General features: G+C 39.4%; 1 protein-coding gene across 1 annotated transcript in view; it reads left to right on the top strand.

Annotated features, from left to right (window-relative positions):
* The window catches only part of AFF2 (ALF transcription elongation factor 2), a 253,106-nt gene that overhangs the window by 14,818 nt on the left and 216,176 nt on the right, over positions 1-22,112 (top strand). The window contains exon 4 of the mRNA XM_062503175.1: positions 5,398-6,288. Coding sequence (XP_062359159.1) covers positions 5,398-6,288 — 891 coding nt within the window. The remainder of the gene's footprint in view (positions 1-5,397; positions 6,289-22,112) is intronic.

The following is a 22,112-nucleotide window of genomic DNA, read 5'->3' on the forward strand; positions in this document are numbered from 1 at the left end:
GCTGCACTGTGCCCCAGGTGACCCTCTGCTTGAGCAGGGATGCCTCTCAGGGATAAAGATTCTTTCCTTGCCCAAGGCTGAGAGATCCCTTACCTGTGACAGATACTTGGTAAATTACTGATACCATGCTGAATTAATCCTATGGAACACTACTAGTCCATGTAGCTGCTCAATATTATTATAAATATTGTATGGATATTTCCATTAGACTAATGTAAGTGGTCATTTGAATTTCAGGAGGTAGACCAAAATGCAAAACTGCAAAAATCTGTGGCAAAACCTAAAATCATACATTACCAGTATCTATTATATAGTAAGAATAACAATATCTGATTTTAGATCTATTTAGTGTGTGTGTATTTTCACCAGGTGTACACAGAATATGTGGTTTCTTTTCAAAAACAGAATGACTAAGAAGCCAAAAAATATCCTGACAGTCTTTCTGGGCAATTTTTTTTTAGTTGCTTTTCACCTACTTGGCAGAGAAGTTTGTAACTTCATGTAATTAAGCAAAACATAATACAATACCACCCTAGAAAAACATTATAATTATAAATCGTAAAAGATAAAAACTGACAGGAAATTGCATGCAAAAGTAGTTAAATAGTTAGTAGTTAAATCAGTCTTAAATTTGAAAAAAAAAAAAACAGGTAGAAGCAAAGCTAAATGAGAAAGCTAGGTCTTGCCATCTTTACACTAGGAGGAAAAAAAGGGATGAAGTGATAGACCACTGTTTCCTTTTTAAGTTCTGTATTGCTAAGACCCAGCCACAGTAGAGCTTCCTAGGCACTAATAAAAGCTGAATGTAACTCTTAGTGGGTATGTAGTGATTTTTATTCTTAACAAAGTGCAAAATTAAATTCAGGGGTTTATTTGCATTTATTCTAAAACAAAATGAAGAGACCCTGATGTGAGAACAAATATCCTGCATGTGCAGTTTGAATTTCTTTTCTATTTTGAGATGACCAGATGTTTCTGCATTCGTGAGACTCAAGGCCTTGTGCACACAAGAAGCTGCATTTGTCCCTTTTGGGGACAGAGTGAGAGAAAACACTGTCCAGTAAACTGTTGTGGCCTGTGATGGGCCCAAGGTCCACATCCTCACTGGGTTGTCTCTGCTGATGAGCATCAGCTCATGGTACAGATGGTACATTTCTGAAAGATCTCAGGGTGGGAGCTAACATGGAGACTACAGTGACAAAGAGAAGGTTGGGAATAGCAGGGCTCAGGAATAGGAAACATCTCTTTTTCTTTCTTTTATTCCCACACCTAGTGTCCTTACTTGTTTATCATTCCTTCCTCATTTTCTTCAACAGTATCCAGAGGAGGGACTGTCAGGGTAGGGCATACCACCACTGCTGTTTCTGAAGTTTTAAAGACTGAACAGCTGGCAGCTGTTTTAAGTCTGCACTAAGAAATAGAGGATATTAAAAGTTGCACAAAGAAAGGAGCTCAGATTTTCTGATGGAGTCTACTGCCATTGTGCATCATGAGATGTGTGGAGTATCTGCCTTCATCTATCATCTCTCTGCTCTAGCTGTTGCAGTCTCTTTCTTTCCCACTGTCAAATAAAACGTAGGTGTTCATTATAGTTTTGGACAAATGTGTGTTTCTACATTGATTCTTTGTAGTTTATGTATGTGTGCACTTAGATGAAAGGAGGTACTTATTTCTGTGGGTGTATAAAATACATTTCTCCATGCTTGTTAAAAGATAAATGTCTCATTTTGAAGCCCCACTGTCTCATGTGGGAAAACAACACCTTTGACAATGTGATGACATCCAGCATTATTCTGGGGAGGTCAGGCAGTAGGGGTTGTGTTGCTCTTTAATGCGAGTTGTAGGTTCTGCCTTCAAACCCTGGTGCAACCTGTTCAGACTTGTTTTTGCAGAAGGGATCAGAGAAGGGTCTGCAGTGTAACAGCAATAGACATTGAAAAAGCAATGTCGGAGTTTTCCTGCGAGAACCTCTAATTTTACTACGCATTTGTTGATACCTACTAATGTTTTGAATTATGCAGAGATGAATATTTTAAAAGAAAACAGTAGGGGTATTTTTGTTACTTTTCAAAGGAATTGCCTCAGAGGAGTTCAGCTTGAGAAAGAGATCCCAATGGGCAGCATTTCCATTGTGAAGCCTTTGGTGAACATTAAATCATTTATCTTTTTCAGGTAAAGCCCCTCCATGCTTTTCAAGCTTAACATAAAAGAGATCTCAGCTTCTAATCCGTGAAGGTTAGATTAACTGTGAGGCATAAGGAAGTGAACGAATTATGAAACCTCAAGTTTCACACAAATTTTCACAAAACACTTGTAAATGGGGCCTATTTGAGTGCATTCATTCTTTTCTTTGTAAAACTATAATGCAATACCTAGCTAGCAAATTAGTCATCCAGTAAGATTCTATTACAGATAGCTTTTGAAAGAAATAGAGGCAAATGCAGGAAGATGTGCATTTCTTAAATTAACAGAAGCCTAGAATGAGGGGGAATGTTACTAGGCATGAGTCATAAACCAGGCATATAATTTATGCCTTGGAATACTCAAAATACTGCATTTCCTTGATAGCAACAAAATTGTGATTCAGCATGCTGTTCAAAAAATAAGACGTACAGAGGTTTTCTTTAAGAAATCAGCCAATTATCCAGCATATGAAGGTAGAAATTGTCCCCAGTCTGGAAGTAACAAAGAGCAAGCAGGAATTATGACTGGATTTTGTGTTTCTCTTGCTGATATCTGGGCCTGTGAAGAATCCTGTGCTTCTTGTGAGAGCCCTGAATTTGTTGTGGAAATAAAGTAAAAACATTAATGTTATGCCTTATGTCTTAAATGCTGATAGAATAGTGCAGTACATTGCTGAGATTGTGATATGATGCCTAAGTCTGAGATTAGTTGTATGTGCTCTAATTTCATTTAAGTTTAAGCCAAATTACCATTAATAATGTATTTTTCAGTTTGCAGTCTGGTCCAAAGGCCACTGAAGAGAGTAATTATCCCTCCATTGACTTCAGTTAGCGTTGGATATGAGTTTTAGTGTACTTAAAATACACTAAGCATGTTTAAAACAATTTAATCTCCAAGGTTTTCAATAAATATATTTTTATTATTACTATTATTTTTCCCTGTAAAGCACTATGACTAATAATATTAACACCTAACATTTATAAAATGTCTTTTATCCCCCGGATGTGAAAATTAGGCATAAAATAGAGTTACTATCTAGCAAAGTTATATTTATCATCATGTGACATGTAAAAGAAAATTCACTGAGAGAATTAGGTACCTCTAACAAAATTATTGAAAATATCTGGTTTCAAGTTAAAACATTTTCTCTGAAGATCTAGACGAGAGTAATTTAGTGTGCTGGGATGTTGAAGTGTTGCAGTTACAATATGCTGTCAGTACTTTTTTTTTCCCCAACTTGTGCTTTCTGGAGAGTAAGATAAATGGTCTCTGGAAGTGTAGCTGAGACACAGCGGTGAAGGCTTTTTCTGATACTGTTATTTCCTATGTTCTGTCTCATAAGGAGTTAAAGTGTTTGGGCAAAGAGGAAACAGAACAAGTATGTAAGTGTTTAGACTTCGAATCATAATTCCTGCTGGGCCCTTAAGCACAATGGAATCTCCTTGTTTTAAACTTGGGGGTTGAACAGAGAAAGCCTGGTTTTGGCTGCTACCCAAACAGCTCAATGTGCAACTCAGTTGAAGGAGACTGCTCATATACAAAGAGCTTATTCTTGGCTTAGCTAGAATATAATTTTTGCCACTAAAATGACCAACCTAGGGACTTAGTGAATTAAAGTGATTCGTGGTTCTCCACAACTGGGATTACTAACTGTGTCAGTTAGGAGCACTAGCAAAATGTTTAGAGACAGAAACAACATTGAAAAATTAATTTTAAAATCACTGTCTCAGTGCAGTGCTAATATATGTTGCAATCCCTGAGAATGAGCAAAAGGAAATTTGCATTTAGTACCTTGTTTTTTAAAACATTTTTTATGGCATGTTCAGTACTCTTCTCAACCTCTGACTAGTTCAGCAGTGGTTAATGTAAGTAGATATTTCAGGAGAAATCCATGCATGAATTTTTTTCATCTCTCAAAGTTCTCTTTAATACTTGAGCTAAATGGGATTGGGGCATAGTAGGATCCCTCACCAAAGAACTGTGACTCTCTCTAATCAAGCACAAGTTCCTAATGATGATTTTCCTCATCTTTATGGCCTGGTGTTAAGGTGCCATTGGACTGTGGCACCACTTGTTTTATTGAGTGAAAAAACCCCTCCAAACAGAAGTAGAGTTGGCTGTATCATGACATAACTTTGTCGTTTAATCCCAGGCTGTAGAAGTGAACCATCTGCTTGAACAGGCACTGTAGTTTGGCTTTTTTTTTTTTTATCCTTTGAGTCTTGTAAAGCCATGAGCATGGGGAATAAGATGTTTTAGTTCTCTGCTGGTCACTTCAATGGAACAGAAAGGTCAGTAGGAAGGCTGCTGCTTTGCATCTCTGTGGGGTGAGTTAGAACAGGAAGAGAGGAAATCAGCTGTGTATTAATTACATCTTCCAGCTTATTTGTCCAGTTTCGTACAAGTGAAAGGGAAAAGGAAAAAAAACAACTTCATGTTTTAAAAGGAAAAGTATAATAGCAGTGAAAGTATTTATGTAATAATAACTGGAAATCAAAGAAAAGCAGGATTAAGAAATATAACCAGTCTGCAGACAGTGGAAGAATCCCAATGATTACGAATGTGGCAATCATGTCTATGTATGTTCTATGAGAAAATATTTTTGAATGATCTTTTAGTTGAACCTACCATAACATGTAGTAGAAGGTTTTTTTTCTCTGCACTTCACGTCAAACTGTACTTTCTGTGTAAAAGTAATTGAAGTTAAACTGGAGTGAAGAGTTCGGTGCTGTTGCAGACTACCCAGCTCTACTTATGGCAGGACTGGAGGTCAAAGAGCAATAACATGCTTATATCAACTGTGTGATTACAATTCAAATGCTCAGTAGCCAGTAATTGTAGTTTTGTGTTTTGCACTATATGAAATGTACAAGCCCAATGTCTCTAACACAAACCCAGCTTATTTTGCGCCTAACATCCATAACTGATGCAATTTCAACACTTCTCTGAGAGCATATTTAAGAAAATGGAAAGCAGTAGACAAGTGTTACTGATGCAAACCCATTTCAAGAGATTCTTTGAACACAGTTATTGATAGGTTTTTCTTACATAACGTATGCAAAATGTAATTGAAATTTAATTAAATGTCAGCATGACACCATTAAACAGCTAACATTTGCCATCTTCTAAGACAACTATTCTGAGTAACTTGTAAAACAGGAATTTACTTATGCTTTTCTCGTCTCTTTTTTTTTTTATATGTATATATTTTAGACAAATAAAGGCGACGCCCTTGCAAACCGTGTCCAGAACACATTGGGAAATTATGATGAGATGAAGGATCTGTTAACCAACCACTCCAACCAGAGCCACCTTGTAGGAATCCCAAAGAATTCTGTCCCACAGACACCCATTGACAAAAATGAGCAGAACTTTTTCCCAGAACCAAGGAACAGGATGATCCCATCTCATCAGATTAGTGGCAACTCATCAACATCAATGCCACCGCCTTCTTCATTGTCATCTAATTCTACTTTGCTACACAGCCACCAGAGCAGCAGGAAGTCAAGGACAGACTGGTCCCGCAGTGGTCACAACTCCAGTGGGGCTCAGCCCAGCCAGTCCAGTGGTCAGCAGAGTCGGACAAAGCACAGCTCTTCTCATGACCAGTCACAGGGCAGGTATGAAGATCTCTATAATTGCCAGAGTGAGCAGCATAAAAGTGGAGGAACTGATGAAGCAAATGCTATGGCAACATCTTCACATTCAAGGAGGCACACTCATGCTAAGTCAGCACCTGGAGAACACACTTACAAAGAAAACACTCATTCGAAGTCACCCTCAGAGCTTGAGTTTGTAGGCCATGGTCCTGGATCTCCAGTTCCTTCCACTTCTTTGTTAACTGCAAACAATGGTCTTTCAACTCAAAATTTCCCACCAGGACTTCACTGTAAAAACAGCATGGTCCAGCAAAAGCCTACAGCTTATGTCAGGCCTATGGACGGTCAGGACCAGGTACCCAATGACTCACCTGAATTGAAACCCCCAATAGAAATTGAGAGTGGATATGGAAATCAGTCCTTCGGAACACTGCTGGAAGGAAAAGTGAACACTCCTAGTTCAAAGAACAAAGTACCAAAGCTCAACATTCCTCCTGTTAGTGAAGTAAGTGGTTTAAAATATCTTCTCTCTAGTACTGCTTGAGTATTGCATTCGCTAAATATTTTTCTCTGGAAATACACAGTTGCATTTACAGGAATTACAGAGTAAAACCTTCCTTTTTGAGAATGTGCATGGCTTCTTTTGGCAGTTTGATGTGGTAGTCCCAGTAGAAATATTTAATGTGTTTTTAAAGCACAGTTTGGAATACTACATTTCTTGTTTGCGATTAATATTGAAAGGCTGGATCTCTGTTGGGTGTAATATATGTATACCAGTTATACTGGTTCTGGACAGGAAACTCTAATATCTCAGTTCATCTGCAATTTTCACTCTTGAGTTCTCAGTTAGTGGGTAGATGGATGGACAGATTGTCATTTTAAACTCTTAAGGAAAAATGGCAGTGTTAAAATTTCAGTGGTACTAAGCAGGCCTGCCAGTAAGGAGTTTATATGCAGAGTTTGCTAAATTACTTTTTTTCTTTTTATTGGAATTAATGTGACTTAAATTTGAGAATAATGCTTAAGAAAATGTGTCCCATTGAAGCTTTTATGCATTTTGAAGAGCTCTCAATACTGGGATTCAGTTCCAATCTCTGCAACCAACAGTTTAAGCTGTTGAATTTTGTGTTGCTGGTCAGAACAGTAGTCCCATGAGGTTCACATTCATGTCCATTCCAAGCACAATCATATGATAAGGATACAGATTGCGCTATTTTATACTCTGTATATTTTTTTCTCTAACTCTGAGTTTCTCCAAACCAGTAATCTTTGGAAGGTAGGTGTACAGTGTATGCATAGGCAGAATTGCAAGATGGGTTTTTCATAGCTTTCTGTTTTCCCAAAAATATTTTCCTGCTTCTTAATATTTTTATCCTAGGAATGAGGAGTGATGCATTCTTAAACCACTTTATTGCAAAAGATCAGCTTTTTCTATTGGAATAATTGTTTCAAGCCAATAATTTGTTTGACTATTTAAAAACTTGATGTTATTTATTAACATTCCAGGCAGCAACAAAGACTGATGTGTTTTGCAGTAGAGCTTGGAATAATTTTCTGGGAACTGCATCTGAAAACAGTAAAAGGCCTATTTATATCAAGTGGAAGCTGAGGGTTGCTTGCAGATGGTGTTTTATTAGAAAATGTATTCGTTAATAAACGTAGCTTTCTGCAAGATTACTTTGCAGATGTTTCTGTTTATTTTTACCTTGGGTTAAAAATCTGCTGGTGTAGATGACTTCAGAGTCTGCTGTGATTTGTCACTAGCATTGTTTCGCAAGTAAATAATTGCACACAAAGGAAATAATGATGTTGCAAAAGCAAATACTTTTTTTTTGCTCTTGCCATCTATTAAGACTATGAGTCAATAGAAGCAGTTTACAGTGTAGCATTAATGTGAAGTAGTTTTGGAAATAAAATGTACCTTTTGCAATTTGTGTCAATTATTAAGAATGCATTTTTAATTTCTTTACTTTTTGAGTGAAATCATGGCACTGTGAAATCAAATGAGTTGTTAACAATGTTTTTTGGGTGCAAAATTTCACCCACATTCTTCTTGCATAGCTCTTGGAACCTCTGATGTGGATGGTTGTTATTTGAAAGATTCCTAGTTGCAAAGATGAAATATTGCATTATGAATTTGTTGCTGCTTTAGTTTATATCCTGTGTAGTGGAAAGTATAGTGTATAATTAATTTCATTTATGTTCAGATAAATGATAAACTCTAGGCAATTTAGAAATGAAAGTAGATAATCTTAAAGCAGTCTGCATTTTGAGAGTGAATGCTAAGTTGAAGAGGGAAAGATAACCCAAAGCTGTGACAAAATAACTTTCCTTTCTGAGACAGAACAGAGGACAATAGCCAGACTGATGGATCTTTTACGAATCTCCAGAGTTTGGAGGGTGGAATTTTCTCACCTGTGTCAGGACTGTGAACTTTGACCCTCTGTGTTTTTCCACAGATGTGTATCCTGAATTTGATTTAGCTTGCATTCAGCTATAAAACTTCTTCCAATCCAACGTTACAGATAACTGGTTTAGTTTAAGCTTAATCAGAACTGACAGTGCACACCTGTGAAACCCATAACCTTTTCAGAATGACTGCAGTGAGTGGCTCTGTTGTAATCTTTATACAATTGATGTGGAGGCTTATGATCCTTTGGTGGTGCTTATCAATTTATGGACCTTCCCAGGCCACCTCGAGCCATAGTGATCTGCTTGAAACAGTTTTGTTCCTACTCCATAGGTTTCCATCTTTGCACTGTTCCAGGTGCTGGTGGTGATCTTCTTTAAGCTAGCAATAGGAGAGTTACTGTTTTGTGGCATTTCTCCATAATTTGTTCTGTGGTTTTCCTGTATATCTGAGTCCATTTTTTCAAGTTGCTGAATGTATGAAGATAGAATGCACACCAAAAGGTTTTTAGTGATTCTCTCAATGTTTTGATTGTTCTTAAGATGAGGAATTCTGTAAAGAAATAAAATTCCTAGGTGATGGTCCTGCAATAATGGCACCCATTAAGGCATGCAATGTTCTTGCTATATTACAGAGAGAGAGAGGAATAAGTAACCAAATATTTGAACAAGCAGATTGAAAAGAAGTGCTCAGATTGATGTAGAAATATGATGTCATTTATCATGGCTTAATGGAATAAGATGTTGAGTGCCCTGGAAGCATTCTGCCATGTGCAAGGAAGCGATCAATTTTATAACATAATTTGTGTCACTTGAGGTGTTGCTCTAAGAATCTTTGCTCATTTGCTGGGCCTAATTCTGCCATCAGAGATGCCCATCCATCTTTCAGCTCCTCTGGAGCAGACAGCATTGTTAATGCCTTGCTGCTGGCATGTCTCCGCTGGGCAAGGGATCATAGGTTAGTGATTTCTGAGGTCGTAGAGATTCATAGTGAGTTCACACACGCTCACCAGGTTGGGTCAGGAGACAGAGTTAGCAGCTCTTATACACCTATGGATTAATCCTTGCCTCTTGAGGGGGTGCTGCTCTGTGATTTCCAGACCTTGGCTCATGCACACAGAACTGGTTCAGACCTGACTGCACCATGAGTGGCCATTTCTGGTAGAGAAATAGAAGTAGCAGAGCCTCTGTAAACTTTTAGTGATGTCATGGAAGGGTTTCTTTGTGATTTTGTGATCCTCTTGGTTTCTTTTAACTTTTTGCTTTGTATTTCATATCAGTATTCTTTTGTAATGGTGAAGGTAAAACATTTTACGGTTTGGTGCCTTGAGCAAAACCGAGAGTAATCAGTAGTGCCCAGGCCTGGCAGCCTGTGAGGTTCAGAAGTTGTGGAGCAGATCTTCATGAACTGGGAAGCCATAGGGACATCATGTGAATTCCTGGAGCACGTGCAGAAATCCACCAGATCTCATGACATAGAGTTGATAGCAATGGCCTTGGAGCTAAAACTGCGAGAGAAATGATAGAAAGCTTCAACCTGTAAACATTATTTCCTGTTCCTTTCCTATTAACTCTCGTCTCTTTAGTATGTACTAAAATGCATACTTACATACACACACACGTATATATTAATTTTGAGCTTGCATTTAACATTTGATAAACTGTGGCAAGCTGGGAATATTGCAGAGAGCTTTTGTATTATGCAGAATTCCACTTACTTAAATCCTATCATGGCAGATGATTATTACCACTCGAAGAGAGCTTCATAGGTAAATCCTATGCATTTCTTAAAAAAGGTAGATGTTGGAGACCACAGTAAGAGCTGATCCTATCTCTGCTGCTTTAAAATCCAGAATCTTGATATATATATAAACCTCCAGGAATCAGATGTTTACAGATTATTTCAAATTGACTAACACAGGAGGTGGCAGCTGAAGGAAAGCCTGTACTTTTCAGATTGGGCTCAAGAACAAATTACTGAGCGCGCTGAGTAAAACAGAGGGTTTTAAGGTCTGTGAGAACATCAGAAGCTGCGTTCCTGGAAAACCCTATGTCCAGTTCCCCAGAATAATGCATGGATTTCCGATAAAGGGAAAAGGGATGTTTAGGGATGGAGAATAAAGAGCAATTGAGATAATTCTTGAGTCTCAAGGCAGAGTTTTTAAATCTTACTACAAAATTGGCTTCATGTTCCTGCAAAGTAGCAAATGCTCATGTAAGAAATTTTCCCAAAAATACAAAGCTAGGAACAAATCCAAAAGGCCTACGACATCTATATCACCACCCACTTAAGGAATAAAAAATGGAAAACTTCTATTTTCACTTTACTTCTAGGGAAATATTTTGATGGGTTCAGGATACTGCAAAGTGATAAGCTTCTGTTGCATGTTTCAAATCATTCTGTTATCGCTGCATGTATTGATTTGCTTAGTGCTTTCTGAGCTAGCTGTAAAAAAGGCTGTTCTCCTTCTGTATTAAAGAGCAAGAAAAATTGACAGGTAGATAACCATATTGATTGAATCTAAATAGTAAATGCAAGAGGCTTATATATTACTTATAGAACTCTCTATAGGAACCAAAGCCAGCATATAATACCTTTCTTTTAAAATTTAATGGAAAGTAGATGCCTTAAACCAGCCCCACCCCTTTTTGATATACATGCTACTCTAGTTGCCAACTGTAGTACATTACCATAGTTCTGTTCACATCCCTTTTTTCAGATGCCAGCTTTAGCTGTCCCCCCAACTTTCAGCTTGGAAGAAAAATGGACTGAATCACACATTAAGATGAAATCCCTTTGCTTGCTTCATATTTCAAAGGTCTGAGGCCAAAAACAAACCCAAAGAGCAGTATTTCTTGTAGTATTAGAGGTTACAGCCATATGTTTTTAATTTGTAAATACTGTGAGAAGTAATGTTCTTATGATTCTTCTAAATGAAGACCATATGACATCACTCGACTGAAGACCTCTTATTGTGGCCTTTTGAAGGCTACTGTCTGATGGCCTGGACAATGGCTAGCAAAGCTGTTTTGCAGGAATAGCAAGGGGACATCTTGTCTATTTTAAATCAAACACAAATAAGCATATTTAGGGCCTGAGTTTGAACCACTGTGACCAGCGGGAAGTCTGCATTTCAGAACAGAGTACTTAAAGTCGCTTGAATAAGTGTGGCTGAAAGAACTGACCTTGTGTGTTTGGTTTGGGGAAAGAAGGGTGAGGTTTCTTCTGTCCCATTGTTCATTCGTTAGTGGGTTTTGTTTTGTAAGTTATTCCTGATTTTGGCTTGCTGCGAGGAAGAAAAAAATTCTAAGTGAAGTTAACTGTAGAACAGTCAGACCTGTGGTGTCTTGAAGAGTGATTTTTTTTTTAACCTTTTGGAAATTCCCAGTGCCAGAGTAATTGCTTGTCCCATTTGTTGCCTTATGAAATGTCACAAAGTAAAATGACCTCCAAGGCTTTGGGGAGAGCAATAGAAGAATTTGTTTGGCTTGAGCAAAGATGTGAAGGCATTATTCAAAAGCTGCAGGGGGGGGGGGGACTGTAGGGTGTATTCATAACTTTAACAATAAAATTGGTGTATGACTATGGAACAAACTTTTTTAAAGGAAGATATTGCAAGCTGTGTAAAACCAGCATTAAGTGTTACATTATCTCAATGTTGACTGTTAATTTACTTTTTGAATAATAATCAGGAGTTGGTAGAGCTAATTTTTGTTGCCATCTATGTGGCATGCAAAAGCATAAGGAAGGATGTTCTTGAATCTTAGTATTAGTAGTCTGCTTAGTTGTCAGCTAGCAAGGGCATTATTTTAGGACCAGACTAGCAGGTGGAACAGAGTTGAAGCCTTTCCTTCTGGAATATAATCTGCTTTAATAAAAATATTCTCTCTAAACAGTGAAATAAACAATGCTCATGTAAGAAAAGATGGGGAAACGCCATTTTCATGTATTTGAATGTTTCACTATGTGTGTTTTCACTCTGGGCTGTGATCAGTTCTTCAGTGAATAACATGCATGCTTCCTTCTGAGAGCAGGATGGGCAGATATTCAGGTATCAGTATTTGGCCTTCTGTACTGCAATGAATGGCCATTTTTAAACTTTTCCATCACCCATGTTAAATTTTATTTTAGCTGATGTGACCCCCAAAATAACACACAGCTAGTTTGGAAAAAACCCACATAAACACTGGTCATTCCTGTCATAACTTTCAGATTTTTTTTCCACAACCCTTATTCTTTGTAGAGAAACTAAGGTTTTAAATAGTCTGAGAACACAGAAGTCACTTCTTCAAGTGCAGGCAGGAGAGTGTGCACACATTTCTGCATGGGTAGTGACAGCTGCTGTAAATCATCGCTGGGACCGAACCTGGGGGTTCTCTGGACAGCCTCTGCTTCTTGAACGACAGCAGGGACGCTCCCTAGAAGCTATAATTTACTTTTTCCTTGTGCCACTCATTTAGGGATCTGATGTAGACATTGTGTCCAATGTTTAACACCTGTTAAGTGTGTAAAAAGAAGCATAAAGAAAATCAGGGCATGTAAAGCAAACTTGGAGAAGGAAGTTTTAATCCTGATGCAAACGGTAGTCAAGTAGAAAATTAGACTGTTGTATCTGGAAGCGTAGATCAGTAAGGAACAACTGGAATGCTCCTTGCAAATGCCAGGAATCTGGACAGCTGAATGGTGCAGAATGTGATTGGGTATTGTAGACAAAGTAGGAAATCAAACATAAAACACTTCTGATGTTACATGAGCAGTTGAGACCAAGTACAGCTAGCAAAAGGTAAGGGAGGAGGGGCAGCAGCATATATTAGAAGCTGAATGAAGATTTAAAGAGAATATTGCAACAAATAAAATAAGACCTAGAGAAAGAATCAGAAGAAAAGGTTACTTAGACAGCAGAGGTGAGGAGGACATGAAGGAGGTGCAGGTGTGATATGAATGTACAGTGCACTCTGCTTCAGCTCCCTGTAGGAACATGCTGACCGTGGCGATGGACATTGGGTGTAAGCACATTGAAACTGGACTGAGCATATGGGGAAGAGGAACTGCAGTACTCAGGTGTGGTCACCTTGCTGATGGAGATCACAAGAACAGAAGTGCTTACTGCTATTAACCTGATCAGACTCCATCTCATGAAAAGCTGGATTGACACTCAGGTCACTGACCCCTGGTCCCAGGCAGCCTCTTGTGCTTTGTCTCCTGCATTCTCACAGGTGTGAGGTGATTACTCACGTGTGCACCTCAGGGTGTTTTTCTGTCCTTTAGTTTGTTGTCATGCAGAATTACACTCAGATTTTAAACCACTGCAGTGATGCAACATGAATCATATGTACAATATACCTTCAAAATCTGAAAATCAGAGGAGGTCTTATATGAGCATTTCTGGTATTATGGCCAGAGTCACCCCAGTATAAGCTGTGGTCTCTGATTCAGGTATGGAAAAGCATTTAGGAGCTGCAAGTGAAAACATCAGATGGGAATACTTTAATTTAAAAAACCACAGTGAAAGAAAGTTGAACATACAACTTGGCAATGCTCCATGAACTGCAGATATAGGTTAAAGTTATTTAGTTGGCAGGCAATTGCTGGTGTATTAGCAGTGTTGGGGAAAAAAATCAGATTTCTGTATTTTGGCTTGTGCAGTAAAGAAATTCCTCCCACATAAATATGTTCATTTCACCTTCTGGGAAGTAAAGAAAGAAAACTGTAGCTGCAGTCTGTTATTTAATCTTCCTGAAATTAGCATTTGGTGCTCAGGAAGATTGAAAGATTTAATGCCAATGCCTTCCTCAAAAGAAATAAATGACACACCACATATGCTTTAGCACTGGTTAGACTGTTAAATGGAATTAATCAAAATCCATGTTAAAATATTTCCATGTGTTAATTAGCAACAGTTTGGAACATTAAAATACATATCGGCTTGGGAATAAATTAGTGAAGAAATATCAGATTGAGTTTGTGGGTTTTTAGCTGCAATATAATATACTGTGTGTTTTAGAAAGGTAAATGTAAATACACTCCTCTGAAATGCCGTGGCAATGTGCATTTAAAAATTGGGCAATAAACCAACCTAAAACAGGCTTTGTCATAGCAGAGTGATACCATTTCCCATTTTAAAAGAAACATTGGATTGTTCCCTCATATAATAAAGCGAGAGAAAAACAGTTTTAAAATTCTAAGAGCTTCATCTCAGGCCATAGGAAGTTTTTAAATCTCTCCTTTGAAAATCAGTGTGATGTAGCAACTACCAACAGCAGGTCTCCTGTTGTGAGTAGAGGAATTCGCTTTTCTGCCTTTCTCTTCCTCCTGGGTCATTGCAAAGTTTGTTTTCCATTCTCTCATACTGAATCTTAAGAGCAGCAGAATAGCATAAATTTAGGTAAGGATGGCGTTTTGGTTTGAAAGATAGGTGTTTGTTAGGAAAGCTTTTTTTGGAATGGAGAATGTAAACCCCCAACCTTTGAATTCTTACAATTTTGAAATTAAGGGGCTTTTAGGTAAAGATATGAGGATAGGAATGACAGTTCTTTACTAGTATGTATAATAAGGCAAACAAACTACAGCAACAGCAACTATGGAATTAATAACAAACAGAACTACGGACTTTGTGACAGCCTTTTTGGCTGAGATGGGGAAGGATGGAGGAGAGGCTTCACTTCAGCAGCCCTGGGGCAGTCGGTCCCGGTGTCCCTCAGGACTCTGAGGAGCACTAAGCTGGAACAGCAGGAACGAGCACAAGGTCCCGGGCCGGTGGAGGAGATGTATCAGAGAATTCCGCGGCAGTGGCTGGAGCTGAGGGATGTCCCGGCAGGGCAGGAGGTGCGGGGCTGCAGCGCGGAGAAACCCAGAGCAGCGCTGGAGGAGCAGCGGGAATGGGACTGGGAATGGGACTGGGGCTGGGGCTGGGACTGGGGCTGGGGCTGGGGCTGGGACCGGGGCTGGGGCTGGGACTGGGGCTGGGGCTGGGACCGGGACCTGGGCTGGGACTGGGGTTGGGACCGGGGCTGGGACTGGGACCGGGACAGGGGCTGGGACTGGGGCTGGGACCGGGGCTGGGACAGGGACAGCCGGGCTCCGAGCAGGGCAGGGACAGGGGCTCAGGATTCCCGGGAACTCGAGCAGAGGGGGATAGGCTCTTTTAGTGAGGTAGGTGTTAATAAGGTCCCAGGTCAGTGGCTGCTCTCACGAGCAGAGGCCTTTCCCACACAAGAAGAAGAATTAGCAGCAGCACCAGCTGCTCCAGGCTGGGTTGTGGTGAATTTCTTTCTCCAAGCAAAAGCAGCTCTGAGCATCCTGTTCTGAAGGCGCAGAGTGGGAGAGCTAGCAGCTGCCCCAGCCCACCTTTTCGTGTCCCAGATCCCGTGGTATTTTTGTGCCTGGAGAGAAATGCTCCGCATGAAAGAAAATGCAGAGATGCCCTCCTTCCCCCTGGGTTTAGCTACTTTTTTGTACTCTTAAGTACTTATAAGCACTTAGTTGTCTGTGTTTTTTAGCAACTTATGGGAAAAATTCCATAGGTAAGAAGGAAATAAAGAAAAGAAACTTAACCCCCAACATGATCCACCCTGAATTTTTCCCATGCCAACATCTTATGTTAAAGTTAGACCTTCGAATTATATACATACATGCACTGTTTTAATTATATACATATATACATGCAGATACAGATATAGGCACAGTGTTATGGATAGTTATCTCTAAAACAAGGTCTTCTTGGGGCATGCATTGGATCTCTTCATCCTTTTGCATCACCTACCAGGTGCAACCTGGTCCCTGAGCAAAGACAGCCCCACGGATGGGATTGTCTTTGCTGGAGGCAGAATTAACCCAGACAGTTTTTTTTTTAGCATACCTCTCATATGTACTACTGGAACTTTATGTCTATCTGTTGTTTTCAAGGGCTCAGACTGGGCAGGGCCTGCTCAGTTAGTGGAACCTCGGGTGTTCACTAACCGTGTGACTTCTGTTAAATTAATCTCCCAGTTCTTGAAAGTCCCCCCCACCCAGTGGCTTTAAGGTGGTTTTAAGCAGGCATTTAACTTTTCCAGCTGTTTGGTGCATGATAAGAAATGTGGTACACCCATTCAGTGCCATGTTCCCTAGGCCAGGTGTTCATAAGTCTGTTCTTGAAATGACTCCTGTTGTTACACTCAGTTCTCTTGGGGGTACCATGCCTCTAAAGGACTTGTTTTTTAAGGCTAAGGATGGTGCTCTGGGCAGTGGTGTGAGGCACAGGGTAGGTTTCTAACTATCTAGTGGTGCCTGTTACCATTGTGAGCATGTAGTACTTGCCTTGGCAGGTTTGTGGCAGTGTGACATGGTTATTCTGCCAGGTCTCCCTGTAATTCTATTTGGACTACCACCTACCATATTATAGGGGCTTCCCCCAACAGGGCTTTACTCGTTTGGCCTGCTTGATCATAGCATACATTTTATAGTTAGGGAATACCTGAGAAATACCGTTCATGGTTAGATCTACCCCTTGGTCTCGTGCCCACTTGTAGGTGGCATTTTTTGCCCTGATGACTGGAGGCATTATGGGCCCATTGAGTTAAGAACAACTTTTCTTTGTGTTGCTAATTTAAGTCTACTTTTGACACTTTTGTCTTTGCAGCCTGATGTACTTGCTTGTTGTTTTGGTGTTCTTTGTTAGCCTGACTCTTGGGGACATGGGCATCTACATGACAGACTTTCACAGGTAGCTTCTCTACCTGAGTGGCAATGTCTTTCTGCTCATCAGCAGCTTAGATTGGTTTTCTCTTACACTCCCAGTTAGCCTTTTCCCACCTTTTTAGCCAGAGTACTTCATCCCAGTCAGTAATCTTAATTCTGTTTAATCCTTTTTGATTTTAAGAAACCCTAACTTTCATCTCATCAGAAAAGCTGAAATTTTGCCCAAAAATATAATTAGTACTAGCATATGCTACTTACACTTAAACATGGTTAATTTTGAACCTCTCTTTGCATCCAGGAGTAGTTTTCTTAAGCGTCTCCCTTGTGAAGAAAAACTTTACAGTTTATTTTGTATTGGAATAAAGAGAGTTTGTAACATCTTTCCTTCCCACCAACGCACATAGTTACACATTGACATGAAATAAAGCACAAATTTAGCTAGGGAAATACTAAAAACGGTACTTTTTATTAAAAAAAAAAATCCTAGCAACCACATCATTTGTTCCACCATCCCGTGATGACAAAGGTCACCATTTAACACAGGTTTATGGCGGGCACCACGCACTGTGGTGTGATGGACCACAAACGGTTTGACGATCCAAAGTTTGGAAATCAGGGATTTTGAACTTTGCCAGTATTTCTGAGAGCAAAACTTGACCATTAAAGTTTCCTGAGGTCTGTGGAGTGACAAAAAGCCAATAAGGGGATATGCATAGCCTGTTCCAATGGTTGATATTTTTTTCATTGTCATAAATTATTTCTTCCACTACCAGATAGAAAATGACTGGGCAGAGTGGAGTGGAGGCAGGGCTTCATTCACGAAGTTTCTGCATACTGAATACAAAGAAGTACATTTAAATCCCATTAAATTTTACATACAAGTGCTATTGTTTTCCCCTCTGCATGGTGATAAACTGTTTCTTGACAGTTCCTAGACACATAAAATACCCAATTCACTGTGCTGAAGCTAAACAAAATAAGCCAGACTGAGAGGCAGATCCTTTTCTGTGCGGTGTTGAGGTGATGGTAGGATACAGCCAGGCTAGACCTGTCCTGCCCTTTTGTGATAGTTTTGCTGTGGGTAATCCAAATCATTCCACTAAGGCTTTCCGATTTTGTTTAGAAGAAGTGAAACTGGGCCATAAATAATCAGTCTGAATTAAACTTATTTAGGACTGAAAGTAAGAGTAGGATGTAGAGAATCATTGCTCTTCAGAGGAGAAGAAAAATTAAAATTTGCAAAATGATGTTTTTGTGAACATGTTTTATTAAGATGTAACCACACCTGCATTTCTTCAAGAAATTTTTTGCTACAGTTCTTAATATACTTTGATGTACTGAATATATTTATTTTGATAACATTGGGGTTTTTTCCGGCTTTTATTCAAATTCTACATGCTATAAGTTCCTAGTCACAAGTATCAGATTTTGTGAGGGATCACCTATTTACATATAATTTTCATCCCCCTTTTTCAGAGCCAGCGTTTTAGCTATAATGAAGACTTCAGATAAGCAACCAGATTTCAGATTTAACTAAACCAGGAGTGTCATATTTACTATTGGCTTTGTTTGGTTGCAAGAGCCAGGTGCTAGAAAGAAAAAGTGCTGGCTTTCATTAGCATTTTAGTTTTTCTGAGGAGCACACTTTTGAAAGAAATCTGAGCTTTCCCACTTGCTGTTTTTTTTGGTTGATTGAGGTGTGGTCTCTGAATATGTGAAGTTAAGTTTTTAGGTTGGAAGGAAAACATGAGAAGCTCTGCTGGGATGCCAGTAACATGCTCCAGATGCTCTCTGGTGCTCAGGAGAAATCACTAGTGCCATACAGCCCCTTCTCTCTCCTCCTTTCCCCCAAGACACAAACCTTGTGTTCTCTGGTTTCTTGGCATTGATTCTCTCTGCAGTTTGACTTCTGCTGTGCTGCACTTCTTGCTAGTGGAGATGCAGCTTCATTCTCTGGCCCTGGGACACAGGTAGTGAGTGACCTGGGATAAATTACCTGTCCTAGTAGTAGAGAAGGGGCACCTGACTTCTATGGCTTCCCTGTAAGAACCATAAACACCTGTATCAGCAGGTGGCAGGAATGAAGAAGACCCTGCCTTCTCATCACCATGGGCTGCATTCTCCAGCTCTTTGAGAAGGGAAAATTTCTCTAAGTCCTAGAGGCAGCTTTCATAACTAAGCACCTTAAAAGGGAGCTGATCTTTACAGCCAAGCATGGAAGATTTTCTATAACAAATCTTGGATGGGGTTTCAGAAATGGGTGCTCAGAACAATTCTCCGTGTTCTTGGCTGCTCCAGTCTTTTTAGTTTCTAGGACAAGGCAGATGGCAATCACTGAAGGACAGAGGGGAACAGAGGCATGAACAGGGACAGGGATTTCCCCTTTCATTAACCACAAAAAATATGTTTGTTCAAGAACAAATAGCTGAAATAAGACAAGCAGTTTTGATGCTGAAGAAAAGGCTGTTTGTGTCAAATACGTAAGAAATAGTGCTCTCAAATGAAGCTCTATAAGGACTGTCCTTTAAAGAAGCCAAATCTACTTGGGATCCTGGCTGTGGGAAGGCCCTGTATTTAATTTGTTTTCCTGTTAGCTAACAAGGGGCACTGCATGCTGAGAAGGGATGTGATTGTGGGCACCTGTTTCTTCAAAGTACTGAGAGTAAAATTGACTTCTGCACTGTATTAATTTGAGCTTTTGTAGACTTCATAGATGATTGTTTTTCTGGCAGTGATTTCACTGGTTTGTATTCTCTGTGTTTGTGCATATGTAGAAATCCAAAATTATAGATAAGCAGTACACAGGTGAGCACTTAAATCTACATCCACACTTACAGGGGCTGGAAAGGCTTTTCTTTATCTATTGTGGTTTCACAATATATCACACATGATTAAAGTGGGAAGGAATTACACATTTTTTGCCTTGTCTCCTGTTACATGGCACTAAATGGAGATTTTCACTGCAACTGATTTCTGGTTTTGGCCCTGAATAGACAAATATCACAGGTCCTAACAATTGTCATTTCTGGTCCTTCCACCAAAGATTAGACCCGAGGGAATCTGTTTCCAGCTGAATGTTTTCTGCTGTGTTTAATGCTTAAGTTTGCCGGCATTATTTGTCTGTCTGTTACTGAGTAGGATCATAAAATTATTTCTTAAATTCTTCTTTGTTCCCACAACTACTTTCTTACTTAATCCCTTTCCAAACAAAGCAAGGTCCACTTTGCTCACAGCGTTGATGTCCCATGACTCTTGAGACTTGCTGTTTCCCCTGTTTCCCTCTTACATCAGATGCAGATTGCAGATAGCTGTGGTGTTGTGACAGCAGCACAACTCTGTTGTCATAGAAAAGTCTGAACATTTAAAGTTGAGTGCTTTGTACCTGAGAAGCAATCCAGTATCATCTGTTAGGGAGTGTTGAGTGGACAAGCTGCTCTTAAACCCTGATGTGATTATAATACATGTGTATGAGGTGTCAATCCAAAGCTTCTGTATTTATGCACAGAAGAGAAGGTGTTCAGATGTGTTCTCTCACCATTTGTGTATTTTTACAGTGGTGAAGGCTGGACTTTGCATTTGGATTATTGTAATGCTACATCCTTGTAGCAAAGTCTCACCTTGGATTGTCACAATGGGCAAAGAACATAGCAGATATCTTGGAACAGTTTTCCTTCATGAATGTTTGCTTTCTCTGTGCTCTGAGGAAAGGAGGGAAGAAAAACGCCACAGGACTGCATTTACCACAGCTTGGTGTTTGAGCTAATAAATTGTGCTGAGATCCTCAGCTCAGGCTTACACTTCATTTTTTTCCAGCCTGAAACACTGACTGAGATAACTCAGGTCCGCTCACAATAGACAACACAAATATTCCTTGAAAGGGTTCCAAAAGTTTTGAGGCCTGGATAGCTGTGGCAAGAGTTTGTGTGTATAAAAATATGTGCCATATAGGTTGTATATAAAAGTACTTGAAAATATAGCAAAATGTGCATGCAGCTCTATCAAGATTTTGGGAAAAAAAAAATAAAAATTGAGGTGCGGAATTCATCTGAAAAGACAAAAACCTACAACAACAACTAAAAAAGAAAACAACCCACATGCAGAAACAATGAAAAGCTACCAGTGTCATTTTGCATGTGGTTGTTTATGCAAGGCTCTGTAGGGTTTACCTCTGACTCTGGGTTCTCCAACTTGCAGCATCTTGCATAACACACTTGCACAACAAGCAGCACTTCACCGCAGCAGGTTTAGAGCCAGGACAGTGCTCACTGCCACTGTCATTGCAGTGTTTTGTGAGAATGCTCTGAGCCATTCCAAAAGTAAGAGTAGGAAATGGAGTGAAGGAGACTGTTGGGGGAAAAGGAGAAAAATACCCCACTACACATCAGTTGTGCACAAGTAAAAGATATATACATAATTTTTTTCAAAATCTGGTGTTTAAGCTTGTTAGTTTTACCAAAAAGGAATAATCAGTGCGTTTTCTACAGGAGGAACCATTTGTTTTCCTGCCAAAGCCAGTGTAATTTTTATTTTTGGCTTTGTGGAAGCAATTTTTGGAAACAACTTTGCCCTTTAGAATTAAGCTTAACAGATGAAAAGTCTTCTGCATCCCCCCTCCCCCCCATACCTAAGGCTAATAGATCAAAAGTCTTCTCCATTTCCCTCCTTGCACACATCTATACCTTCTTCATATTATGCTAGACAGTGAGACCCAGAAATGAACCTACCTTTCTGCAGAGATGCCATTTATAAGGAATGAATTCCAAACCCACAGTTGCTTATAGAAAACTTGTCATTGAATGTTTGCATCAACACCTGTAAAATAAAGTCAGAAAGGGCCATTCTAAAATTAGCAGATACCAGTGTGGACTGCATTATAGAGTGGACTGGACTATTTGTGCTATCCTTTTATGTAGCACTTCAAAACACAATTTCTACTGAAACAAGCTCTGGGAAAATAAATGGAGAAGTTTACAAATACTATTGCTGTTTCAGTATTCATACATAATAAATCCAGCTTCTGTAAATAACTCATTTTATCTGTCAAACATTGTAGGCACATATGCCACATTTACTGTCACTGGGGTCGTAAATAAACAATGTATCTATCTACACATTACTTATGTCTGGAGGAAATGAACAAGTACACATGAAGAACAGTGTGGAACATATTTTAATTGTATAATAAATAGTTGGTGTTGCTATTGTTAATTATTTTAATTATACTGGACTTAAAAATACAG

Source organism: Cinclus cinclus, chromosome 15, assembly GCF_963662255.1.
Source record: "Cinclus cinclus chromosome 15, bCinCin1.1, whole genome shotgun sequence".
Lineage (NCBI taxonomy): Eukaryota > Metazoa > Chordata > Aves > Passeriformes > Cinclidae > Cinclus > Cinclus cinclus.